General features: G+C 40.9%; 1 protein-coding gene across 3 annotated transcripts; it reads right to left on the bottom strand.

Moving 5' to 3' along the window:
• Nucleotides 1-1,094: 1,094 nt before the first annotated feature.
• On the bottom strand, nucleotides 1,095-25,217 carry PTGR2 (prostaglandin reductase 2; the record flags this gene model as incomplete). Of its 3 annotated transcripts, XM_080707424.1 has the most annotated exons (9): nucleotides 1,095-1,171; nucleotides 2,901-2,940; nucleotides 5,164-5,251; nucleotides 7,688-7,809; nucleotides 9,616-9,825; nucleotides 14,049-14,219; nucleotides 18,344-18,535; nucleotides 23,436-23,554; nucleotides 25,181-25,217. In XM_080707424.1, 9 exons carry the CDS (start codon nucleotides 25,215-25,217, stop codon nucleotides 1,095-1,097), a joined length of 1,056 nt encoding a protein of 351 aa, XP_080563550.1. The 3 variants fall into 3 exon arrangements, with proteins under 3 accessions (XP_080563550.1, XP_080563552.1, XP_080563551.1); XM_080707426.1 differs by lacking the exon at nucleotides 9,616-9,825; XM_080707425.1 differs by lacking the exon at nucleotides 14,049-14,219.
• Nucleotides 25,218-27,913: the final 2,696 nt, after the last annotated feature.

The raw sequence follows: 27,913 nt of genomic DNA, 5'->3' as shown, positions 1-27,913 counted from the left end.
GAAGCCGTTATTGTTTTTGTTTTGGTGGTGGGAACTGACTAAGGGCCATTCACCTGCTAAGCAGTCTTGTGCCACTGAGCCACACACCCCATCCCTTTGTCTTTGATCACCTAAAATTCTAAGTAATCTATTTACTTGCCGGCTAATTTTTACAACAATTTGACAGTGTGTGCCTGTTAACCTAAAGTGAACACACGCTTTTATTAATATATAGAGAGTTTTTTGGTTGTATAGTAAATTATTTGGCAAAAGCCATCCTGGATATGTAAATCTGGTCTCTTCAACTCAACTGACCTTACTTTGTTTGGGTTTTGTTTCTTTTGTAGAACTGGGGATTGAATCCAGAGTGACTTTGAGCTAAACTCCCACCCTTTTTCTGTTGCTTTGTTTTGTAACGGTCTCACTAGTTTGCTAAGAGTCTGGCTAAATTACTGAGGCTGGTCTTAAACCAGCTATCCTCCTGTCTCGCCCTCCCAAGTACTGGGATTACAGTCTTGTGCCACAATGCCCAACTCTGACCGCAATTATTTATCTTCTTCCTTCACTTCCAATCCAAAGCCTCTGCCCCTTTCCCAAAAACTGTCCACAAGCATTGACTTCCACCAAGAAAGGCCCCAGTACCTTCATCTACAGTGTGGAAAGGCCATCCCAATTCTATTCTTATTCAGTTTAAAAATCATGTACAATTTCTCCAGTTCAATGAATGTTTTCCAAGTGCCTCTCAATAGAACTGAATGCTTATCCTACTTTAAATGAATAGAAGTTATTTATTTTAAAAATGTGTTAGGTATAACCCATTAGCAGTGGTATGAAGTCTACAGTAGTTTCAAAACACCTGATACAAATATATGTATAAGCTTTAACAAAAAAGAAAAATATGTTAATTTCAATCTTATTAAGTATAATGTTACATATAGAGGATATATATATTGAAGATATGAAAAAAGAATTAAGTTATACAATTAAGAAAATAGCACCTATGATCACATTTAAATCAAAAACTGTCTTCTAAGGTATTTAAAGCATCTTAAAAATATTTCTGCAAGATAGAAACAAACATGTGTTGATTTCCTTGATGAAAACATTTATAGAGATTACAAAGAAATGTCTTCTGAAACGCAAACTATCTGCTTCCCAGTGTTACCTCCTGTCATCATGGACTGGAACGCAGCTGTAAAGAAAAAAATTAGGTTAGCTGAAGAGATAAATGTCACTGCCGTACTTATCAGGAGGTCAGACACATAAAATTCATTTGAATAAATTCTTACAGGATTGTAATTTTAAGCAGAGAAGGAAACTGTGATGTAAAGAAACCTCAAACAAAACACAAAGTTACTGACTAACCCAATTACAATCAATTTTTATTTATTTATTTATTTATTTATTTATTTATTTATTTATTTATTTATTTTGGGGTGCTGAGTATGGAACCCAGGGGTCTTCTATCTGTGGGCTATACTCCCTGACTTATATTTCATTTGGAAACAGGGTCTCACTAAGTTGTTGAAAGCCTCACTAAGTAGCTGAGACTGGCTTTGAACCTGCGTAAACCTCCTGTCTCAGCCTCCCAAGTACTGGGATTACAATTGTGTACCACCATGCCCGGCTCAATTTATTACTTATTTATTGTGGTACTGGAGATTGAACCCAGGGCCCTTCTACCTTCTGAGCCAGTCCTAATTTTTTTAATTTTATTTATTTGTTTATATATTTATTTATTTGTGAGGCTGAGATGGGAGGGTCACAGGCTCAAGGCCAGTCTCAGCAATTTAGCAAGACCCTATTTCTTTTCTTTCTTTCTCCCTTCCTTCCTTCCTTCCTTCCTTTCTTTCTTTATTTTTTTTGTGGTACTGGGGATTGAGCCCAGGGGCTTTCTACCTCCAAGCTACACCCCCCCACACCCTATTTTTACAGGTTCATGGCCAGCTTCAGCTATCTCAGCAACGTTGTGTAACCCTGTTTCAAAATAAAAAATAAAATAGTGCTGGTTATATAGCTCAGAGGTAGAATGCCCCCAGGGTTCAATCCTCAGTACCACAAAATAAAATATAAATGGTGAGGGATATAGTTCAGAGGTAGGAGGGCCTCTGGGTTTCATCTTCAGTATGGCAAAAAGAGGGAGAGAAAGAAAAAGAAAAATTAGAAAAAACATGGTCTGCGTAGTGGCATGCTTATAATCCCAGTGCTTGGGAGGCTGAGACAGGAGGATCACACAGGTTCAAAGCCAGCCTCAGCTACTTAGTGAGGCTCTCAGCAACTTAGTGAGACCCTGTTTCCATCCAAATAAAGTATAAAATAGGTCTGGGAGCATAGCCCGGAGGTAGAAAAGCCCCTGGGTTCCACCCTAGTACCACACACACAAAAAGAAGAAAAAACATGGTCTGAGGAAATAGCTCTGTATGTAAAGCCCTTGCACAAGGCCCTGATTTTGATCCCTGAGCAATTTCAAAAAAACAAAAATCCCACAAAAACCATTCAGCTAACATTGATCTGCAGCATCTCCACAAAAAGAAAAAGAAAGAGAAACTAGGATACAGCTTAGTGGCAGAGCACTTTCTTAGTCTGCATGCATGCTAAAAAAAGAAAGAGAAGGAAGAAGCAGCATTAAAAAACAATTTTTTTTTTTTTTTTTTTTTTTGCAGGTCTGGGGATGGAACACAGAGGCATTCGACCTCCAAGCTACACCCCCTGCCCTATTTTTTATTCTTTATATTGAAACCAGGTCTCATTGAGTTGCACTTGCAGAGGGCCTCACTAAGTAGCTGAGGCTGTCCGCCAACCGCGATCCTCCGGTCTCAGCCTCCCGAATGCTGGGATTACAAGCATGCACCACCACGCCCGGCCTAAAAAACAATTTTTATACTGATCACATGTGTATAATAAATCTATATTCATCTTACCTCCCATATTTTCCAAACCATTTGTCACAGTCTCCTTGATCTGTAATTTAAAATAGCTAGATTTAGTATTCTTCTTTAAACTTCAATGTTTTTATTAATGGTTTCCATTTATGCAAAAGGCAGCAATATTATTTAGAATTTTCCATCTGAAAATACTCTTTAAGCAAGGCATAGTGGCTCACACTTGTAATCCTAGTACTTGGAAAGCTGAAACAGAAGGATCACAGGTTCAAAGTTTTCAAATAAGAAATAAAATCAGCCGGGCGTGGTGGCGCACGCTTGTAATCCCAGCATTTGGGAGGCTGAGACCAGAGGATCACGGTTTGTGGACAGCCTCAGCTACTTAGTGAGGCCCTTTGCAACTCAGTGAGACCCGGTTTCAAAATAAAAAGAACTAAAAATAGGGCAGGGGGTGTAGCTCGGAGTTCGAATGCTCCTGGGTTCCATCCCCAGATCCGCAAAAAAATAATTAATTAATTAAATCAGGCTGGGACTCAGCCAGGCGTGGTGGCACATGCTTATAATACTAGTACTTGGGAGGCTGATGAGATAGGAGGATCACAGGTTTGAGGCCAGCCTCAACTACTTAGGCCCTCTGAAATTTATTGAGACCTTGTTTCAAAATAAAGAATAAAAACTTGGGCTGCAAGCCAGGGCTGGTGGTGCACCCAATCCCAGAATTTGGGAGGCTGACACAGGAGGATCGCACCGGTTCAAAGCCAATCTCAGCTACTTAGTGAGGTTCTCAGCAACTTAGTGAGACCCTACTTTCAAATAAAGTATAAAATAGGTCTGAGAGTATATCCCAGAGGTAGAAAAGCCCCTGGGTTCCACCCCCAGTACCACAAAAAAAAAGAAGAAGAAGGAGAAGAAGAGGAGGAGGAGGAGGAGGAGGAGGAGGAGGAAGAAATTGGGCTGGGGGCACAGCTCAGAGGTAGGATGTCTCTGAGTTCAATCCCCAGCACCAAAAAATAAAGAAATAAAAATAAAAATATTCTTTATTTTACGTAGGCAATTCAGAAAAGTTTCCTGTCACTTGAATTTTCAATAAAATCCTATATTCTCACTGTCTAATCTTCAGTAAGTAACAGATCACAAGTTTTACACTCTTTAAAAAAAAAGGTACATATGCACACACATATACAACTTTGTCTATCATTTGCGGGTTTGGGGAATATCTAAGGTCAAGATCTCTGGGTTCCAGATTAATAATTTCTGATTGTTCAACCAACAACTAATGGAGACATCAGAATACCCAGAGAGAGCTGGGATGTGCTTATATGACTTTTTAGAAAGCAAAATTTCTAACACATAGTAGAATTCCATAAATATTTGTTAAACTAAGCCAGGTGTGGTGGTGCATTCTACCTCTGAGGTACACCTGCAGCCCTACTTTATTTTTTATTTTGAAACAGGGTCTGAGTTGTGGAGGGACTCACTAAATAGCTAAGGCTGGGTCACAAACCTGCTATACTCCTGTCTCAGCATCTCAAGTACTGAGATTACAAGCATGTATCACCACACCCAGCAAAAAATTTTAATAGTTAAACAAATATGATTGAGGCCACGCATGCTGCCACATGCCTGTAATCCGGGCAACTTGAGAAGCTGAGGGAGAAGAACTGTCAAATTTGAGCCAAATTCAGCAATTTAGTGAGACCCTATCTCAAAATAAAAGTAACCAGGCACAGTGGCATACATCTGTAATCCCAGTACTTGGGAGACTGAGAGAGGAGGATTGCAAGTTCAAGGCCTATCTCAACAACTTAGAGAGGCCCTCAAGAATTCAGCGAGACCCTGTTTCAAAATAAAAAAATAAAATAAGAGCTGGGGGTATAGCTCAAGATAGAATGCCCCTGGGTTCAATCCCCTGTACCAATAATTAAACGAAAAGAAAAAGAAAGGGTTATGGATGTAGCTCAGAGTTAGCATGCTGGCAGGTTCAACCCAAAATACCACAAAAATAAAAAATAAAAAAAGACAAAGCCGGGCGTGGTGGCGCACGCTTGTAATCCCCGCGCTTGGGAGGCAGAGACAGGAGGATTGCACAGGTTCGAAGCCAGCCACGCGCGCTGGCTTAGGAGACCCTGTTTCCAAATAAAAATGTAAAAATAGGTCTGGGAGTGTAGCCCGGAGGTAGAAGGGCTTCCAGGAACCCCAGTACCACCAAAAAAAAAAAAGGCAATTTTTAGTCTAATGAATTCAAACAATTGCAGTATACAGCAGAACAATTAGAGTGATAAAGTATAGAAGTAAATTCTACCTTTAGCTTTCCTTCTTTAAACCACTGACTCAGCTGCAGAATTCCAGGCTCAAATTTATCCTTATAATTTAACACCAGAAATCTCTCCCTATAATGGGGAAGAAAAAGATAATGATCGAGAATAAGGAAAGAGTGTGAGAATACGGGATCATACCATTCCAGAGCTAATATATGCTAATCCGTAAAATATCAGGACTGAATCCCCCCGAAACTGGTCAGATACTGTTTCAGGTATAGCTATAAGTTTAAGTAGATGAAATGTATACTGTTTATGTCTGCCCAGCATCTACAACCTTATCTGGTAATAGCTTTGCCACTTTTTCTTTTGTAGATAACATCCTTTCTCGACTTTTGACCTAAAGTCAAAACCATAAGTATGAGTTTTCAAGGAGCTAGTTAAAACCTAAATATTGAGCCACCTTAAAATTACTTTTTTTTTTTTTTTGCAGTACTGGGGATGGAACCCAGGGGCATTCTACCTCCGAGCTATACCCCCAGCTGTATTTTTTATTCCTTATTTTGAAACAGGGTCTCACTGAGTTGCAAAGGGCCTCACTAAGTAGCTGAGGCTGTCCTTCAACCTCGATCCTCCTGTCTCAGCTTCCCAAATGCTGGGATTACAAGTATGTGCCACCACACCGGGCACTAAAAATACATATTTTTTAAGTTGGGTGTGGTGGTACATGCCTGTAATGGCAGTACTTGGGAGGCTGAGACAGGAAGATCAGGGTTCATGGCCAGCCTCAGCTACTTAGTGAAGCCCTGTTTAAAAAATGAAGAATTAAAAAAAAAAAAATGGGCTGGGGGTATAGCTCAGAGGTAGTATCCCTGGATTTCATCCCGAGGACCACAAAAAAGAAAAGAAAAGAAAAAGCCAGGCATGTTGGCACATTCTTGTAATCCCAGCATTTGGGAGGCTGAGACAGGAGGATCGCAGTTTGTGGACAGCCTCAGCTACTGATTGAGGTCCTTTGCAACTCAGTGAGACCCTGCTTCAAAATAAAAGAGTAAAAAATAGGGCTGGGGGTGTAGCTCAGAGGTAGAATGCCCCAGGGTTTCATCCCCAGTACCACAGGAAAAAAAAACAAAACATACTTTTCAGCCAGGTGTGGTGGCCCACACTTATAATCCCAGTACTTGGGAGGCTGAGACAGGAGGGTCAGGCAGGTTCGAAGCTAACTTTAGCTACTTAGTGAGGCTCTCTACAATTTAGTGAGATCCTGTTTCCAAATAAAAATAAAATAGGTCTGGGAATGTAACCCAGAGGTAGAAAACCTCAAAAAAAAAAAAAAAAAAAAAACCATACTTTTAGCCAACTATGGTAGCACATGCCTGTAATCCTAGTACTTTGGAGGCTAAGACAAGAGGCTCACAGGTTTGAGGCCATCCTCAGCAACTTGGTCAGACCCTATTTCAAAATAAATAAGAAATAAAATAAGGTCAGCAGTATGGCTCAGTAGTAAAGCACCCAGTACTGAAGAAAAGAAAAAAAAACTTTTGGTACCTATAATCTCAACTACTCAGGAGGCTGAGCAGGAGGAACAGGTTCAAGGCCAGCCTGGGCAATTTATCAAGACCCTATCACAAAATAAAAAATTGAAAAAGGGGCCGGGCGTTGTGGCGCACGCTTGTAATTCCCGCGCTTGGGAGGCTGAGACAGGAGGATCGCACAGGTTCGAAGCCAGCCTCAGCTACTTAGTGAGGCTCTCAGCAACTTAGTGAGACCCTGTTTCCAAATAAAGAATAAAATAGGTCTGGGAGTATAGCCCGGAAGTAGAAAGCCTCTGGGTTCCACCCCCAGTACCACAACCAAAAAAAAAAAAAAAAAATTAAAAAGGGCTGGGGATGCTACTCAGTGGTACAGCAACCCTGGGTTAGTTTCCCAGTGCTGCAAAATATATGTGTATATATGTATGTGTGTATATATATATATATATATATATATATATATATTATACACACATATATATATACTTTTAAGTTTTTTTAAGTGTGTGTGTGTGTGTGTGTGTGTGTGTGTGTGTGTGTGTGTTGTGTGTTATCAGGGACTGAACCCAGGGGCATTCTACCTCCAAGCTATACACCCAGCCCTTTTTTTTTAATTTGTTTTAAAACAAGGTCTTACTAGATGCTGAAGCTAACCTCAAACCTGCAATCCTTCCATCTCAGGCTCCCAAGTACTGGAATTACACACATGTGCCTCCACTCCTAGCTTAAGTTTTATTAATAAGGAAATACTATATATGAAGAAAATTGCATTTTAATCATATCTATAATATTTATTTTTATTGTGGTACTGAGGATTGAACCTAGGGGTGCTCTACTTCCGAGCTACACCTCCAGTCTTTTTTTAAAACAGGATCTCACTAGGTTGCTGTCTCACTACATTGCTGAGGCTGTCCTTGAACTTTCAATTGGCCTGTTTCAGCCTCCCAGGTACTGAGATTATAGGCATGTACTACCACACCTGACGATCTATATTTAACCCCATTTAATCTCAATAAAGGCAAGGGAAAGAATATACCTTGTGATGTTTCTTTCCTTCAGGATGGCCTCTACAGCAGGGGGGAGTGGGGGAGGATAAGGCACATCTTTATTGTACTGAGAAATTTGACCACAGAGGATGATATGGCTGTTCTTATTCATCTGTAAGGAGAAAAATTGATGATTACACCCTAAGACAGCCACTTTTCTGTTTAATTCATAGCTGCCTCAATGAAAACCTCGACAGACAGACAGACAGACAGACAGACACACACACACACACACACAATTCTTTTTGTGTATGGAACTGAAGATTTAACTCAGGGGCACTCTACCTCTGAGCTCCAACCCCAGCCCTATTTATTTATTTATTTATTTATTTATTTATTTATTTATTGTAGTAAAATTTAAACCCAGGGCCTTCTACATACAAGCTATACTCCTTGCCCAGTTTTATTTCTTATTTGCTGAGAGCCTCATTAAATTGCTGAGGCTGGCTTTGAACCTGCAATCCTCCTGTCTCAGCCTCCCAAGTACTGATATTACAGGTATATGCCACCATGCCTGACTATTTTAGGTATGTACGAATTAATTAATTAATTAATTAATTTTTGGTGCTGGGTGTTAAACCCAGGGACACTCTGAGTTATACGCCCAGTCCTATTTTATTTCTTTATTTTGAAACAGGATCTCACTAAGTTGCAGAGGGCCTAAGTTGCTGAGGCTGTCCTTGAACCTGTGATCTTCCTGCCTCAGCCTTCCAAGTACTAGGATTACAGTCCTGCACCACTATGCCCAGCTTTACCACTAGATTTAATCCTTTATTATAAATCAATTGAGTTTAGCCAGGCGTGGTGGCGCACGCTTGTAATCCCTGTGCTTGGGAGGCTGAGACAGGAGGATTGCACAGATTCGAAGCCAGCCTCAGCTACTTAGTGAAGCTCTCAGCAATTTAGTGAGACCCTGTTTCCAAATAAAATATAAAATAGGTTTGGGAGTATAGCCCAGAAGTAGAAAGCCTCTAGGTTCCACCCCCAATACCACAGAAAAAATAATTAATTAGTTAATTGAGTTTGCTTCAAAAATTTACCCATTATATGCATGTAAGAGTTTTAAATAGCTAGAAATAAATCCACCACAAAGGAATATAAAGGCAAATGAAAGTTTGACAATCAGCAAAAGAATTACATTTGTTGTCAATGTTGCTGCTACTTTTATTAGTAGCAATATTATATTCTTTGAATTTTGTTTTATTTTATTTATTATTGTTATTTTTTTTTTTCTGGTGGTACTAGGGGTGGAACCCAGAGTCTTTCTACCTCTGAGCTATACTCCCAGACCTAATAGCTATTTTATTTGGAAACAGGGTCTCACTAAGTTGCTGAGAGCCTCACTAAGTAGCTGAGGCTGGCTTCGAACCTGTGCAATCCTCCTGTCTCAGCCTCCCAAGCGCTGGGATTACAAGCATGCGCCACCATGCCCGGCTTGAATTTTAATAATTTAACTTCAGCTGCAAAGAATTTTATACGAATAAGGGTTATGCACTGTTAATAGCTCACGTTGACATTTTAAAATACTGTTAATAAAACGTACATAAGTACCTGAAATCTATGAAAACCTATTTTGTACTCAAAGTCTGGGGTATGGTATGAGTTGGTCCATGTTGAGTTAGGAGTCAAACTTTGCCATTTCAAAAATGCAACTAACTTTTCACAAAAATAAATGGAAAATGAAATATAATTATGCTAGAAAGGACTAAAACTAAAGTTCATACTACAAATCTGCAAGCAAATTATAGTAGGTATCAGCAAGCTCCTTTGTATCACTTAAATACAACCAGGATCATCACATTTTTTTGTCCCAAAAAATGCTACAATTTTATAAAGATTCCCCCCTCAGTATCAAGAAGAGATTACAACAAATAAATGCAGTATTCAAATTTATAACAGAAACAAATCAACAAACAACCTGACTTATCACTGTATCACTGATGTCACCACCAACATTGTCAAAGTAAACATCCACTCCAGCTGGGCAGGATTCCCGGAGTTGTTCTGCCACATTCCTTTTTTTGTAATTTATTGCAGCATCAAAGCCCAGTTCAGAGGTCAAAAAGAGGCATTTCTCATGTGTTCCACAAATGCCCACCACTCTGGAACAGCCCAGCAAATGGCCAATCTAGAGGGAAAATTTTTGAAAATTAAAAATGGCATAACACTGTCACATGTAAATGTAAAAATATGAAAGTGTACAAAAATATTACAAGTATATGAAAGTGTTCATCATATTTTAGCTTTTAGCAATAAGAAATCTGAAACTGAAAAGAATGAGAACAGAGTATGTCATCCTTTTAAAAAATTAAAACAGTTGGGCAGAAAGTGATGGCACACGCTTGTAATCCCCGCGCTTGGGAGGCTGAGACAGGAGGATTGCACAGGTTCGAAGCCAGCCTCAGCTACTTAGTGAGGCTCTCAGCAACTTAGTGAGACCCTGTTTCCAAATAAAATATAAAATAGGTCTGGGAGTATAGCCCGGAGGTAGGAAGCCTCTGGGTTCTACCCCTAGTAACATACACACACACACACACACACCAAAAAAAATTAAAACAGTTGGGCATGGTGGAGCATACCTGTAATCCCAGACTTGAGAGGCGGAGACAGGAGGATTACAGGTTCTAGGCCAGCTTTAGAAACTAAACAAGATTCTCAGCAACTTAGCAAGAACCTGTTTCAAGATAAAAAATAAAAGCCGAGTGTGGTGGTATAGGCTTGTAAACCCAGTACTTGGGAGGCTGACACAGAAGGATTGCAGGTTTGTGGCCAGCCTCAGCTACTTAGTGAGGCCTTCTACAACTTAGTAAGACCCTTTTTCAAAATAAGGGATAAAAAATAGGGCTGGGAGTGTATCTTGGAGGTAGAATGCCCATAGGTTCAATCCCCAGTACTGCAATAAATAAATAAATAAATAAATAGGGCTAGGAATGCAGTTTGGAGTTAGAATACCATTGGGTTCAATCTCCAGTACAAAAAGTGACTGACTTAATTAACTAATCAAATTAATTAAACTTAGTTTAAAAAGACAATTTAAATCTGAGGTTAGGCTGGGCATGGTGGCGCCTGTTTGTAATCCCGATGCTTGGGAGGCAGAGACAGGAGGACCACGCAGGTTCGAAGCCAGCTGTGCTGGTTTAAGAGACCCTGTTTCCAAATAAAAAAGTATAAAAATAGGTCTGGGAGTGTAGCCCGGAGGTAGAAGGGTTTCCAGGAACCCCAGTACCACAAAAAAAAAAAAAAAATCTGATTTTATAAAACAAAGATTCAAAGCCAGGTGTGGTGGCGCACGCTTGTAATCCCAGCACTTGGGAGGCTGAGACAGGAAGATCACACAGGTTCAAAGCCAGCCTCAGCTACAGAGTGAGGCTCTCAGCAACTTAGTGAGACCCTGTTTCCAAATAAAATATAAAATAGCTCTAGGAGTATATAGCCCGAGGGAAGAAGCCTTTGGTTCCACCCCCAGTACCAAAACAAACAAAAACAAACAACAACAACAAAAACCCAAAGATTCAGACTCAAAACATTGCTATCTTAAAAGTCAATGTTTGCCTGGCATGGTGGCGAATGCTTGTAATCCCTGCGAATACTTGTAATCCCCACGAACGCTTGTAATCCCCGCGCTTGGGAGGCTGAGACAGGAGGATCGCACGGGGTTCGAAGCTAGCCTCAGCTACTTAGTGAGGCTCTCAGCAACTTAGTGAGACCCTGTTTCCAAATAAAATATATTTTTAAAAAAAGGTCTGGGAGTATAGCCCGGAGGTAGAAAGCCTCTGGGTTCCACCCCTAGTACCACCAAAAAAAAAAAAAAGTCAATGTTTTTCAAGCCTGTGAGGAACTAAAATCACAGCTAAAATAGAATATTTTGTTTCAATGGTTTCCATACTATAAAGGCTATTACTTACAAAACAATGAACGTCATAAAATTATATCAAAATATTTACATTTCTAGAATTCAACAAATACTTTCCTCCTTTTTTTATTTTATTTTTGGTGGTACTGGGGTTCCTGGAAGCCCTTCTACCTCCGGGCTACACTCCCAGACCTATTTTTACATTTTTATTTGGAAACGGTCTCCTAAACCAGCGCGCGCAGCTGGCTTCGAACCTGCACGATCCTCCTGTCTCTGCCTCCCAAGCGCGGGGATTACAAGCGTGCGCCACCACGCCCGGCCTCCTTTTTTTATTTTATTTTATTTATTTATTTATTTATTTATTTTTTGCGGTACTGGGGATGGAACCCAGGGGCATTCTACCACTGAGCCACACCCCCAGCCCTATTTTTCATTCTTTGTTTTGAAACAGGGTCTCAGTGTATTGCAAAGGGCCTCACTAAGTAGCTGAGGCTGTCCATAAACCAAGATCCTCCTGTCTCAGGTTCCCAAATGCTGGGATTACAAGTGTGCACCACCACACCTGGTTCAACAAATAAACAGTTTTTTACTTGGAAATATTTCTTTGAAATATGAGTTTGAAGGGAAGTGAATGAAGTGACAGTTGGGGTGCGGGGAGCACACCAAGTGCTGTCTGCATGTATGACTCTATCACTCTGAACCTCATAATGCGGAGGATTACGATGCACAAACAAAAACTCTTTACAAAGGATGCCTTAAAAATTAAAAATAAGCCGGGCGTGGTGGCGCACGCTTGTAATCCCCGCGCTTGGGAGACGGAAACAGGAGGATCGCGCAGGTTCGAAGCCAACTCGCGCGCTGGCTTAGGAGACCCTGTTTCCAAATAAAAATGTAAAAATAGGTCTGGGAGTGTAGCCCGGAGGTAGAAGGGCTTCCAGGAACCCAGTACCACCAAAAAAAAAAAAATTAAAAATAAGCCGGGTGTGGTGGCGCATGCTTGTAATCCCAGCATTCAGGAGTTTGAGACCAGAGGATCACAGTTCATGGACAGCCTCAGCTACTTAGTGAGGCCCTTTGAATTCGGTAAGACCCTGTTTCACAATAAAGTATAAAGAATAGGGCTGGAAGTGTAGCTCAGAGGTAGAAAGCCCCTGGATTTATTCCCCGGGACTGAAAAAAAAAATGGATGGGGTATAGCTTGGAGGTAGAATGCCCCTGGGTTCAACCCCCAGTACCATAAATGAATGAATGAATGAATGAATGAATAAATAAATAAATAATAAATAAATAAGAGTTTGAAGTTTTTGTTATTTTGCTACTTTGGTACTCACAATTGAACCCAGAGTCTCCAGCTTGCTTGGCATGGGATCTACCACTAAACCATACCCTCAGCTATTTCTGTTTTAATTCACAAAATCCCAGACAGGTCTCTATTCTTTCTATTCTTTTTCTTTTTTTTTTTTTTTCTTTTTTTTGGGGAGGGAGTACTAGGGATTGAATCCAGGGGATTCTACCTCCAAGCTATACCTCAGCCCTATTTTATGTTTTATTATTTATTACCCTGGTTGATGAGAGTCTCACTATTTGCTGAGGCTATCCTCAAATCTATGATCCTCACCGGGCATGGTGATGCATGCTTGTAATCCCTGTGTTTGGGAGGCTGAGACTGGAGGATCACAAAGATTCAAAGCCAGCCTCAGCTACTTAGTGAGGCTCTCAGTAACTTAGTGAGACCCTGTTTCCAAATAAAGTATAAAATACGTCTGGGAGTATAGCCCGGAGGTAGAAAGCCCTTGGGTACCACCAAAAAATAAATAAATAAAAATCTACAGTCCTCCTGTCTCAGCCTCCCAAGTATTGGGATTACAAGCGTGCATCACCACACCAGTCATATATATATTGGTGGTACTGGGGTTCCTGGAAGCCCTTCTACCTCTGGGCTACACTCCCAGACCTATTTTATATTTTTTTTATTTGGAAACAGGGTCTCTTAAGCCAGTGCACTGGCTTCAAACCTGCACGATCCTCCTGTCTCCGCCTCCCAAGCATGGGGATTACAAGCGTGCGCCACCATACCGGGCGTCTTATATTTTTTTATTTTGAAATAGGGTCTTGCTAAGTTGCTGAAACTGGCCTCAAGCCTGCAATTCTCCCATCTCAGTACTGTAATTCTCAGTATGTGATTCTCCAATCCCATACTGTGATTCCTCAGTAATCACAGGTGTGCAATGCCATGCCTGGCTCCATTCTCATCTTTATATGAAGGGCAAATATCAAGAATTTATCACATCTATTTTTTGTTAACAGAGAAGACGCAAAAATCTTTTTTATATTGTTATCAACAAAGTCTAAGTAGACAATAATTTCAACCATTAAAGTATGAAAAAATAATCATATTATAAATTTGTCTAGTTTTATATTTTAAATTACATACATGTGTCCATAGATTCAATTATGATTACTTTTTTTACAAAAATCAGGTAATTCAGAAAGTTTACCTGCCCAGCCAAGGATCCACAGGCACCTGCTGCTCCACTGACAACCATTGTTTGACTAGATCCTGCAGTTATGTGACCTTTCTCCTGTATCCCAATCAAAGAAGTCAAACCAGGCATACCTATCGCTCCAAGAAAATATGAAAGGTGTCCATCCACAAGTCGTGGGTCTACCTAAAATAAAACATATACCTTGTTAACATAAAACTAGAAATACCTCTTTTAAGACAAAGTAGAGACGACCTGTTATGGACTGAATTGTGCCTCCCCACACCCCAACTAATAACTGGACTGAAGATAGGGCCTTTAAGGAGATGTTTACGGTTAAGTAGGGTCATAAAGGTGGGGCCCTAACCCAAAATGAGTTGTGCCCTTAGAAGAAGAAAAAAATACATCTGATACAAATGCCAAATTTCCTACTTGAGAAAAGGCCACTTGAGGATGTAGTAAGAAGGCTTTATCTGAAAGACCTCACCAGAAACAAAATCCTTCAGAATCTTGACTTTAGATTTCTAGCCTCAAGAAGAAAAAATAAGTCTTTTTTTTTGGGGGGGGGGATCTGGGGATGGAACCCAGGGGCATTTGACCTCCGAGCTACACCTGCCCATTTTTTATTCTTTATTTTGAAACAGGGTCTCACTGAGTTGCAAAGGGCCTCACTAAGTAACTGAGGCTGTCCACAAACCACGGTCCTCCTGTCTCAGCCTCCCGAATGCTGGGACTACAGAAATGTGCCACCATGCTCAGAAGAATATTCTCTTTATAATGAAAAAAAAAAAGATAAAAATGCAAGCCTCACAGCACATAGCACATGCCTATAATCCCAGTACTTGGGAGGCTGAGACAGGGGGATCGATCTCAGGTTCAAGGACAGCCTCAGCAAATGTACAGACTCAGCAACCTAGTGAGATCGTGTCAAAATAAAAAATAAAATGGGCTGGGGGTGTAGCATGGAGGTTGAATGCCCATGTGTGTGTTTGTGTGTATGTGGTACTAAGGATCAAACCCAGGGCCTCATGCATACTAGGCAAGCACTCTACCACTGAGATAAACCTCTAGCCCTTAAATAACTTTAAAAAGAACTTACAAGCTGGGCATGGTGCACAAGCTTTGTAATCCCAGCATTTGGGAGGCTGAGACAGGAGGATCGTGGTTCAAGGAAAGCTTCAGCTACTTAATGAGGCCCTTTGCAACCCAGTGAGACCCTGATTCAAAATAAAGAATAAAAAATAGGGTTGGGGGTAGAGCTCGGAGGTAGAATGCCCCTGGGTTCCATCTCCAGTACTATAAAAAAAAAGAACTTACACATAAAAGAAATTCATATTCTTTCTTATTAATACCCAGATATATCAAAAGAAAGAAAATGCTTAATAGAAAAAACTGGGAAGTTTTTAATTCCTGAGCTATTCCAAAGTAAATGTTTATCTATAAAAAACCAATGCAAGGCCAGGTGTGGAGGTAGAAGCCTACATTCCGAGCTACTAAAGAGGCTGACACAGGAGGATTACAGGTTCAAAGCCAGCCTCAGCATCTTAACAAGACTGTCAGCAAGTTCATGAGACCCTGTTTCCAAATAAAAAATAAAACAGGGCTAGAGGTGTAGCTTGAGCGCAAAATATTTCTGGGTTCAAACTCCATATTACAAAAAGAAAAAAAGAAAAAAAAGATACAAATGGCTGGGCATGGCAGTGCATGCCTATAATACCAGCTACTCCAGAGACAAGACGACTAAGGCCAGTCTGGGCTACTTAAAAGACCCTGTCTCAAAAAAATCATAAATAATAAATAAGGCTGAGAATGTAGCTCATTGGTAGAGTGCTAACCTAGCATGAATAGGCCCTGGAATCAATCTCTAGTACTGCAGGAGAAAAAAAAAAAAGAAGCCGGGCGTGGTGGCGCACACTTGTAATCCCTGCGCTTGGGAGACGGAGACAGGAGTATCGTGCAGGTTCGAAGCCAGCCTCGCTGGCTTAAGAGACCCTGTTTCCAAATAAAAATATAAAATAGGTCTGGGAGTGTAGCCTGAAGGTAGAAGGGTTTCCAGGAACCCCAGTACCACCAAAAAAAAAAAAAAGGAAAAAATTCTAATAATAAAAAATGCTACCCTATACTTGGGAGGCTGAGACAGGAAGATCACAGGTTCATGGCCAGCTACTTAGTGAGGACCTCTTACAACTCAGTGAGACCTTAAGACCTTGTTTCCAAATAAAGAATAAAAAATAGGGCTGGGAGGTATAGTTTGGAGGTAGAATGCCCCTGGGTTCAATCTCTAGTTTTGAGGGGAAAAAAAGAAAGCTAAACTTGTGTGTGTGTGTGTGTGTGTGTGTGTGTGTGTGTGTGTGTGTGTTACTGGGAGTGGAACCCAGGAGCTTTTCTACCTCCGGGCTATACTCCCAGACCTATTTTTTATTCTTTATTTGGAAACAGGGTCTAAGTTGCTGAGAGCCTCACTAAGTAGCTGAGGCTGGCTTCGAACCTGTGTGATCCTCCTGTCTCAGCCTTCCCAGCGCAGGGATTACAAGCATGAGCCACCACGTCCGGCTTAAAGCTAAACTTTTATACGGCCTTCTCAAAACTTTTGTAGTATATATCATAGTATATAATTTTAACATCCAAAGCCAGACATGGTGGCAGATGCTTGTCATCCCAGTACTTGGGAGGCTGAGACAGGAGGATCGCAGGTTTGTGGCCAGTCTTAGCTACTTAGTGAGGCCCTCCGCAACTTAGTGAGACCCTGTTTCAAAATAAAAAATAGGGTTGGGGTGTAGCCCCTGGGTTCAATCCCCAGTACTGCAAAAAACAAAACAAAACAAAAAACAGGGCTGGGGGTGTAGCTTGGTAGTAAAATGACACTGAGTTCAACTCCCATTACTGCAAAAAAGAAAAATCACATCCACAGTGAAATAGCTATTATTTTCATTTTGCACAAAAGGAAATTGAGACAGAGATATAAAGCCCCTTCCTTGATGACACATCAATTAGTTTGAATTACATGAAGCTGCCATATTCCAAAACGAATACTGAAAGCCAGGCATGGTGGCATACGCCTGTAATCCCAGTATCTGGGAGGCTGAGACAGGAGGACTACAGGTTCCTCAAAGCCAGCCTCAGCAACTTAGTGAGATCCTATTTCAAAATAAAAAAATAAAAAGGGATGGGGGCATAGCTCAGAGGTAGAAATGCCCCTGGGTTTAACTCTCAACATCTAAAAATAAAAAAAGCAATGAATATTGATAATTTCTCATGGTTCACTCTAAGAACTGAACTGAATTCAGGATTTATGATTTGAGATGGAATTTTAATAATAAGGCAGGTGAATTTCTTAAGTGACTACTTCTCAGGATTCAAAATACATAATTATAAGAGGACATATTTTGTGTATGTATGGTACTGGATTGAACCCAGGGGCATTCTACCTCTGAGCCCCACCCTCAGCCCTGTTTTATTTATTTATTTATCTTTTTTGGTGGTACTGGAAGTGGAACCCAGAGGCTTTCTACCTCCGGGCTATACTCCCAGCCCTATTTTATATTTATTGGAAACAGGGTCTCACTAAGTTACTGAGAGCCTCACTAAGTAGCTGAGTTTGGCTCTGAACCTGCGCAATCCTCCTGCCTCAGCCTCCCAAGCACAGGGATTACAAGCATGCGCCACCACGCCCGGCTCAGCCCTATTTTATTTTGAAACAAGGTCTACTAGGTGATGAGAGTCTCACTACTTGTTGAGGCTGTCCTCACACCTGCAATCCTCCTGTCTTAGCCACCATCCTGGGCTATAAGAGGACTCCTAATTCCTAACATTAATTTTTTTGTGTGTGTGGTACCAGGGAAATTCTAACTCCGAGCTATACTCATAGCTCTTTTTTTTTTTAATTATTAATCTTTATTTTGAAACAGGATCTCACTGAGTTGCAAAGGGCCTAAGTAGTAACTGAGGCTGTCTGCAAACCGCAATTCTCCTGTCTCAGCCTCACAAATTCTGGGATTAAAAGCGTGTGCCACCACACCCAGCTAGTATAAAATATTTTTGATGCTTATAGCTCAGGTTGTATATTATACATACAATCTGAGAGATAATTACTGAAAATGACAACATTCTCTGGTAATCTATGAATTGTTACAGATAGTTTTAGCCAACCACGCAAAAGGAACAAAGGCTTCCCACACTTTGGCAGGTACCTAAAAGAAAGGATATGCTTTTATTTTATTTGTTTTCCCTGATAATAAACAGAAGTGAATAAAAAATACAGAAAATGAGAAAGCGGGGGGAAAATCAGGTACTTTTGTATCATACATCACCTTTTCAAGGCTATTTCCATCCAGAATAGCCACGGTTTGCCAGGGCCAGTAGAAAGAAGTCACGAAATCACCCTTAGTTAAATTCGAGTGATTGCTTACTTCTATAATTCCAATACCTCCACCGTCAGCCACCTGAGATAGCTGCCAAGGTGCTAAATAATCACTGCCAGTGTCTTCATTCATCTTACAACGCTGAAACAAAAAAGGCACTGAATAAGGTAATTTTGATGAGCTGGGGGTGGTGGCACACACCAGTAATCCCAGTATTTGAGAGGCTGAAACAGGAAGATTGCAGGTTCAAAACCAGTCTCATCAATCTTTTTCTTTTTTTTTCTTTTTTCCCCCAGGACTGGGGTTGGAACCCAGGGGGCATTCTACCTCCAAGCTACACTTCCAGTCCTATTTTTATTCTTTATTTTGAAACAGGGTCTCACTAAGTTGTGAGGGCCTCACTACAGTAGCTGAGATTGGCTGAGAACCTGTGATCCTCTTGTTTCAGCCTCCCAAGTACTGAGATTACAAACCTGTGCCACCACGTCTGGCTCAGTCTCAGCAATCTAATTAGACTCTGAGCAACCTAGCATGACCCTGTCTCAAGCTAAAAATAAAATAGGGCTGGAGGTGTAGCTTAGAGGTAGAAGGTCCCTGGGTTCAATACCCAGTACACACACACACACAAAAAGATAATTTTACTGGATAATACTGAGCCACAGTTTACTAATTTACCTAGTACATTAGACTAAAGCACTGCTGAATAAAGTGTTGGTCAAATAAATAACGCCGGGCGTGGTGGCGCACGCTTGTCATCCCCGCGCTTGGGAGGCAGAGACAGGAGGATCGCGCAGGTTCGAAGCCAGCCGCGCTGGCTTAGGAGACCCTGTTTCTAAATAAAAATATAAAATAGGTCTGGGAGTGTAGCTCGGAGGTAGAAGGGCTTCCAGGAACCCCAGTACCACCAAAAAATAAATAAATAAAAATAAATAAAAAATAAAAAACAAATAAATAAAATGTATCTTACTTTCTCCATTGCTTTATTTTTTACTTAATAAAAAAAATCCCTCTTCTTTAACAAGTAAAAAAGTATGCCAGGTGTGGTGGGAGGCTGAGACAGGAGGATTGCAGGCTCAAAGCCAGCCTCAGCAAATTAGTGAGGGTCTCAGCAACTTAATGAGACCGTTTCCAAATAAAGGAATAAAATAGGTCTGAGGGTATAGCCGGGAGGCAGAAGGTCCTTAGCTTCAATCCCAGTGCCCCACCCCCCAAAAATAGTATAATTAAAAAGAAACTTAGCAGGGCATGGAGGTGCATGGCTTTAAATCCCAGTACTTGGGAGGCTGAGACAAGAAGATCATGGGTTTGAAGTCAACCTCAGCAACTTGGCAAGGCTCTCAGCAACCTAGTGAGACTCTGTTTCCAGATAAAAACTAAGAAAAATAGGACGGGGATATAACTTGGAGGTAAATTTCCCCTAGTTCAATCTTAGCACCACAAAAGAAAACAAATGAGGCTAGCATGTAGCTCAGAGGCAGAATGCCCCTGGGTTTAATCCCCAGTACCACACTCATTCAAAATACACACATACAGCCAGGCGTGGTGGCGCACGCTTGTAATCCCAGAGCTTGGGAGGCTGAGACAGGAGGATCGCACAGGTTCAAAGCCAGCCTCAGCTACTGAGTGAGGCTCTCAGCAACTTAGTGAGACCCTGTTACAAAATAAAATATAAAATAGGTCAGGGGTGTAGCCTGGATGTAGAGGCCCCTGGGTCCCATCCCCAGGACCACAATAAATAAATAAATATAAATAAAATACATACATACATACATACATACATACATACATACATACATACAGATAGACAAAGACTTGCAGGAATTGGCCCTAAGAGGTCAAGCTCAATTTTGATCTTCTGGCCAAAGGGAAAAAAAGGAAACATAGGGGCTTGATAACGAAGACACAATCTAATACATGGCCTTCCTACTCTCTGTCCCACTGCAGGCCTTTTTCTTGTACTGTAAAAGCCCTTCTGTGTACCTAAGTTTCCTAAAATGTATTTTAGCTTCCTCATAAACACCTTCCAAAGTACCAGCCCTCAAACCTGATTCCTCCCCACCAACTCTCAGCTTCCAAGTACTGGCTTTTGAGCAGTGAGTTGACCTGCGTTCAGCACAAATACAGACCACAAACTCTTCATTTCTTTTGGACTAGCAATTCTTTTATTTATTTATTTTGTGTGTGTGTGTGGTACTGGGGGTGGAACCCAGAGGCCTTCTACCTCTCTAGGCTATACTCCCAGACCTATTTTATATTTTTATTTGGAAACAGGGTCTCACTAAGTTACTGAGAGCCTCACTAAGTAGCTGAGATTGGCTTTGAACCTGTGCGATCCTCCTGTCTCAGCCTCCCAAGTGCGGGAATTACAAGCGTGCGCCACCACGCCCAGCTTGGACTAGCAATTCTTCCTCAATGGAAGTGACCCAAAAGAAAGGAAACAGTTTTTATACATTTGTTCATCAGTTCAGATCATGCACTTTTCCTACATCCCGCTCTTCTCCTACATCACACCCACCAACTTCAGATGGATACTCTCTCAACCCCTAAAGGACAAAATGTTACAGTGGCAACACATTCTGCAGCAGGAGGAGGGGATAAGAACTTCTCTGAGAAGAACTATCTTATCAACCAATAGAACTGATTCAACTGTATGCCACATGCTAAAGAACAAAGTTCAACTGTGATGGTTAATTGACTGTACAGAGAGATGTTTACATCACTTGAGAAGCACTGTTTCTGCATGTATCTTGTGTTTTCTTCCTTCCTTTCTTCCTTCCTTCCTTCCTTCCTTTCTTTCTTTTTTTCTTTCTTTCTTTTTTATTGCGGGTTTGGGGATGGAACCCAGAGGCATTTGACCTCTGAGCTACACCCCCTACCCTACTTTTTATTCTTTATTTTGAAGCAGGGTCTCACTAAGTTACAGAGGGCCTCACTAAGTAGCTGAGGCTGTCCGCAAACTGCAATCCTCCGGTTTCAGCCTCCCGAGTGCTGGTATTACAAGCGTGCGCCACCACGCCCGGCTTGTATCTTGTGTTTTCAAAGGAGCTTGAATGTGAGTTGGTGTACTGAGTAGATAAGCTCTTAGGTGGGCACCATCCACTTTGCTGTGGGGGATAGAATGAAAAGGTGAAAGGGGTGATTTCTCTGTTTCTCCTGTTCATGGATATCAGGATTCTAGGTTCTCTGGTCTGTAGACTTGCCTCCAAATCATGTGAGCCAATTCCCCTAATAAATCCCCTCTCATATATCTGTATATCTTAATCTATATCCTACTGGTTTTGTGTCTCTAATACAGAACCTCTTCCTCATACCAACAACTCAAAATAGGTCAAAGGACAGGGCATGGTGATGCACACCTGTAATCCTGGTACTTGGGAGGCTGAGACAGGAGGGTCGCAGGTTCGAGGTCAGTTTCAGCAAATAGTGAAACTCTCATTAACCTAGAGAGACACTGTTTCAAAACTAAAAATAAAATACGGCTGGCTCAGTGATAGAGTGTACCTGGGTTCAATGCCCAGTACAAGTACATAAATACATAAATAAATAAAGAGCTGGGCATGGTGGCACATGCTTGTAATCCCAGCATTTGGGAGTTTGAGACAGGAGGCTGGGGGTTCATAGACAGCCTCAGCTACTACTTAGGCCCTCTGAAATTCAGTGAGACCCTGTTTCAAAATAAAGAGAATAAAAAATAGGGCTGAGGTATAGCTCAGAGGTACAATGTCACTGGGTTCCATCACTAGTACCGGAAAAAAAAAAAATTCTTTTGCTTTAATAGATACCATCAAGAGAGTGAAAAGGCAAACTGGGCATGGTGGCACATGTCTTTAAACCCAGCTACTCAGAAGGTTAAGGCAGAAACTTTTCAAGACCAGTCTGGGCAACTTAGCAATTCTGTCTCAGAATTTAAAATAAAGTTAAAGGTAGCTGAGCACGGTGGCGCACGCTTGTGATCCCAGTACTTGAGAGGATGAGACAGGAGGATCGAAGGTTCTCTGCCAGTCTCAGCTACTCAGTGAGGCTCTCAGCAACTTAGTGAGATCCTGTTTCAAAATAAAGAATAAGAAATAGGGCTGGGGGTGTAGTTCAGAGGTAGGATCCCTCTGGGTTCAATCCCCAATACTGCAATAAATAAATAAAGTTAAAGGGCTGTGATGTAGCTCAGTTGTAGAGCACTTTCCTATCGTGTGTCAGGCCCTGGGTTCAAACTCCAGTCCCACACACAGACACAAAAAGAGAGATAGATAGTAAATAAAATACACACACACACATGCACACAAACACACACACTCCACAAAATGGGAGAAAATACAGATCATTTATCAGGTAAGGGGCTTATAGCTAGAATACATACAGAACTTTTACAATTCAGTAATAAAAATACAGATAATTCAGAGAGCACAGTGGCCCATGCCTATAATTCTAGTACTCGGGAGGCTGAGACAGGAGGATCATAGGTTTAAGGACTGCCTCAACAAGTTAGCAAGACCCTCAATAACTTAGTGAAATCCTGTTTCAAAATAAAAAATAAAATGTCGGGCATGGTGGCACGCACTTGTAATCCAAGCGTTTAGAAGGCTGAGACAGGAGAACTGCAAAGGTTCAAAGCCAGCCTCAGCTACTTAGTGAGGCTCTTAGCAACTTAGTGAGACCCTGTTTCCAAATAAAGTATAAAATATCTGGGAGAATAGTCTGGAGGTAGAAAAGCCCCTGGGTTCCACCCCGAGTACAGAAAGAAAGAAAGAAAAGAGAGAAAGAGCTGAGGTGTAGCTCAGAGGCAGAATACCTCTGAGTTCAATCCCTAGTACCAATAAGTAAATAAAGGCTGGGGGTATAGCTTGAAAGTACAGTGCCCCTGGGTTCAATCTCTATTCTACAACATTCCTTAATAATACTAGTGAATAAGAATAATCTGTCATTCACAGTTTTCAAGAAACAACTGCTCAAAGTCATAAAGACTGTACAATGAAATCCTGATGCAAGAAGAGGAAAAATATGTAAACATAGTCACTTTCACCAAAACACAACACCCTATTCTTACCATATAAGGGTCCACAGAGAGATAAAGAGTTCTAACTTGTACTTGTCCTTTATCAATGTTATCTGGCAAATTGACTTCTTCCACTCGGAAATTCTCTGCCACTGGATTACCATTTTTTCCTAAAATATCAGGCAAAAATATAAAGTTAAAAAGTCACTTCCTTGTAGACAGCCATTATTGTTTAAAAGGTCACCCTAAGATACAGAGCAATCCTGTCTAAAACAAGCAAGGAATAAATCTGTGTTGTCTTGTAACTTCTCTGTAACCGTAGAGATGATTCCGCATAAATACTCAAATAGTGTCTATTACTCTTGATTTTCTCAAAGTTTTTTTTTAATACTGATGTAAAAGTCTAATTTTGTTATTTTTAAAGTATCATAAGTAAATTACTTCATGTGTTTTAAATAATACAGGAGGCTTTCAAAATTATTATGGAAATTAAAATTTTCAGGCCAGCCGGGCGTGGTGGCGCACGCTTGTAATCCCAGCATTCGGGAGGCTGAGACCGGAGGATCGTGGTTCACGGACAGCCTCAGGTACTTAGTGAGGCCCTCTGAAACTCAGTGAGACCCAGTTTCAAAATAAAGAATAAATACAGGGCAGGGGGTGTAGCTCGGAGGTCGAATACTCCTGGGTTCCATCTCCACACCCGCAAAAAAAAAAAAAAAAAAAAAAAAAATTCAGGCCAGCAGAATCATATCATCCAGAGTAAAAAGTTAGGTAAGATTTGCTTCCTCATTATTTTATTTTTTTTAAACAAGGCCTCACTGAGTTGCTGAGCATCTTACTAAACTGCTGAGGCCAGCCTTGAACCTGTGATCCTTGTCTCTCAGCCTCCCAAGTACTGGGATTACAGGCATATACCACCACACCCACCTATTTTTTGCTTTGAAGAGTCTCACTAGACTATTGAGAGTCTCACTACATTGTTGACACACACTGTCCTCAAACCTACAATCCTCGTCTCTCAGCCTCCCAAGTACTGGGATTATAGGCATATGCCATCGTTCTTATTATTTTGATACAAGGTCTTATAAATTGCTGAGGCTGACCTCACACTAGTCATCTTCCTTCTTCAACCTCTCAAATAGCTAGAATTGAGAATGTAAAGATCTTAATCTAACTGCTCATTTTACTAAAATGAACTCAGAGCCACACTTGGTGGCACACGTATGTATTCCCAGTACTTGGGTCTGAGACAGGAAGATTGTAGGTTCGAGGACAGCCTCAGCAAACAGTGAGACTCTCATTACCCTAGTGAGACCCTGTTTCAAAATAAAAATAAATGATTTATTTTTATATTATATTTATAATATTTTATATTTATTTTTTTTTCTTTTGGTGGTACTGGGGTTCCTGGAAGCCCTTCTACCTCCGGGCTACACTCCCAGACCTATTTCTACATTTTTATTTGGAAACAGGGTCTCCTAAGCCAGCGCACACGGCTGGCTTCGAACCTGCGCGATCCTCTTGTCTCTGCCTCCCAAGCGCGGGGATTACGAGCGTGCGCCATCATGCCCGGCTTTTATTTTTATTTTGAAATAGGGTCTCACTAAGTTGCAGAGGGCCTAAGTAAGTTGCTCAGGCTTGATTTGAACCTATAATCCTCCTGTCTCAGCCTCTCAAGTACTGAAATTACAAGTGTATGCTCCCACACCTGGATGACATTTTAGTTGTGATTTCCCCACATGCGTTAATAATTATCAAAGACCACAGTTATTCACTCATTATAGACGAATACATACCAGGTCGAGAATTCAATACCACTCGCTTTACAATCATCACTCTGTTGCAGTCTCACAAGATATCTGTATAACTCCTATAAACAGAAAAATGTTTAAATCACAAGAAAAGCCGGGCGTGGTGGCGCACGCTTGTAATCCCTGTGCTTGGGAGGCTGAGACAGGAGGATCACACCGGTTCAAAGCCAGCCTCAGCTACTTAGTGAGGCTCTCGGTAACTTAGTGAGACCCTGTTTCCAAATAAAAATATAAAATAGGTCTGGGAGTATAGCCTAGAGAGGTAGAAGGCCTCTGGGTTCCACCCCCAGTACCACCAAAAAATAAAAAATAAAAACAAATCACAAGAAAGATGTCAAGTATTTGTTATGGATTAGATTTGGAATATCTCCCCAAAGGCTCATGTGTTGAGGGCTTAGTCCCCCTTGCAACAGTGTTCAGTGCTGGGGCTTTTAGGAAATTCATGACTGGATCACGCGGGTTCTGATCCTATCAATGATTTAATCATTTGAATACTGGGAATGGTAGAAACGATAGGTGGTAGTGCTCTCTCGCTCTCTCTCCCTCTCCCCCTCCCCCCCCTCCTTCCCAGGTGCCAAGAGCTGAAAAGCTTTCCTATCCCATGCCCTTCTGCCTTGTTCTGCCTCATTCCAGACCCAAAGCAATGGAGCCAGATAACCATGCTCTGCAACCTCTGAAACCATGGGGCAACATAAATATTCTCTCCTCTAAGTTGCTCTTCTCAGGTATTTTAGCCACAGTGATAAAAAGCTAACACCTGGCACGGTGGTGCACTTTTGTAATCCCACTACTTAGGAGGCTGAAACAGGAGGATCACAGGTTCATGGCCAGCCCCAGCAACACCAGGTCCTCTGTAACTTAGACCCTGTTTTAAAATAAAGAAGAAAAAATGTCTGGGGATGTAGCTCAGAGGTAGAATGTCCCTGGGTTCAATCCCCAGTACTGCAATTCATTAATTATTTATTTATTGAAAAACATAAGGCTGGGGGTGTACCTCAGAGCCCCTGTGTTCATTTAATCCCCAATCAAAAAAAAAGAAAGAAAGAAAGCTAACTGTATTAGAAAATATATATTTTTTATAATGGGGATTGAACCCAGGGGCATCCTACCAAACTACACCTTCAACCCTTTTTTTTTTTTTTTTTTGGTGGTACTGGGGTTCCTGGAAGCCCTTCTACCTCCAGGCTCCACTCCCAGACCTATTTTTATATTTTTATTTGGAAACAGGGTCTCCTAAGCCAGCGAAGCTGGCTTCAAACCTGCGCGATCCTCCTGTCTTTGCCTCCCAAGCATGGGGATTACAAGCGTGCGCCACTATGCCCGGCCACCTCCAACCCTTTTTATTTTGTTTTGAAACATAATCTCAGTAGGTTGACTGAGGCTGGTCTCAAAACTGTGATCCTCCTATCTCAGCCTCCCGAGTACTAGTTTTACAAGTGTATGCCACCGGGCCTGTTGCTATTCAAATACTTAAAAATAAAAGTCTATTCATAGTTGGGCATGGTGATTCATGCTTGTAATTTTCAGTACTTGGGAGTCTGAAACAAGAGGACCCCAGGTTCAAGGCCAGCCCTAATAACTTAGCAAGACTCTGTTTCAAAACAAAAAATAAAAAGAGCTCGCTGGGGGTGTCAGTCAGAGGTAGAATGTCCGTAGTTCAATCCCCAGTACCAAAAAAAAAAAAAAAAAAAAAAAAAAATCCATTCTTGCTTCTGAATGACAAGAGGAAAAATCATATTAGAATCAAAAAAAAAAAAACAAACATATTCTGTCAGAGTTTGCCTCCTAAAACAAGTATAGGCAGATAGGCAGAAGGACTAAATCTAGTTAGAATTCTTACGTAAAAGCAATGATTTCACTAAAGATTAAATGAGAAGTAGTTTTTGGACTTAGATAATTCAAGTACATTCCTCTTATATCATCATGATTAAACATCCTATTATTGGTTGATTAAAGGAAAAATATATTTACTTCCCTAACTAGATGGTTATTCCCGCAGCAAAATAAAACCACTATGTAATCAAATCATCAAATTTTCAAAGGTTCTTTTATTCATTTATCAAAATAAAAATTCTTTAGTAATTTTTCTGATTATAATAGTAATTTGTTAAACCTTTTTTTTTTTTTTTTTTCCTTAGGACAGGTCTCTATTGCCCAGGGTGGTCTTCAATTTGCAGTCTCAAGTAATCCACTCGCTTCAGCCTTCTGAGAAGCTGGGAATACAGGCATGTGGCACCATGCCCAACTGAGTATTTTCTTCAACTTTTGCTAAACATAGATAGCACTTACGTGGTGATGACAGTAAAGTTTCACAAAGATTCCATTACTTATTCCTTATAACGTTTATATACATAAATACAGTCCATATCCCATATCCTTGAGCTTTGCTTCCACAGATTCAAGAAACTATGGATTTAAAAAATGTAGGAGCCAGGTGTGGTGGCACACACTTGTAATCCCAGCATTTGGGAGGCCGAGACAGGATCACAGTTCGCAGACAGCCTCAGCTACTACTTAGTGAAGTCCTTTGCAACTCAGTGAGACCATAAATAAAGTATAAAATATAAGGCTGGGAGGTGTAGTTTGGAGGTAGAATGTCCCTGGGTTCCATCCCCAGTACCATAATACTAATACTAATACTAATAATAAAAATAAAAAATTTAGGGAAACTCAAAATATACTATGTGAACCTAGAGACGTGTGTGTGTGTGTTTTTAC

Source organism: Muscardinus avellanarius (assembly GCF_963383645.1).
Source record: "Muscardinus avellanarius genome assembly, chromosome: 12".
NCBI lineage: Eukaryota > Metazoa > Chordata > Mammalia > Rodentia > Gliridae > Muscardinus > Muscardinus avellanarius.
The sequence above is the reverse complement of the archived record's forward strand: the minus strand, read 5'-3'. Positions and strand labels throughout refer to the sequence as shown.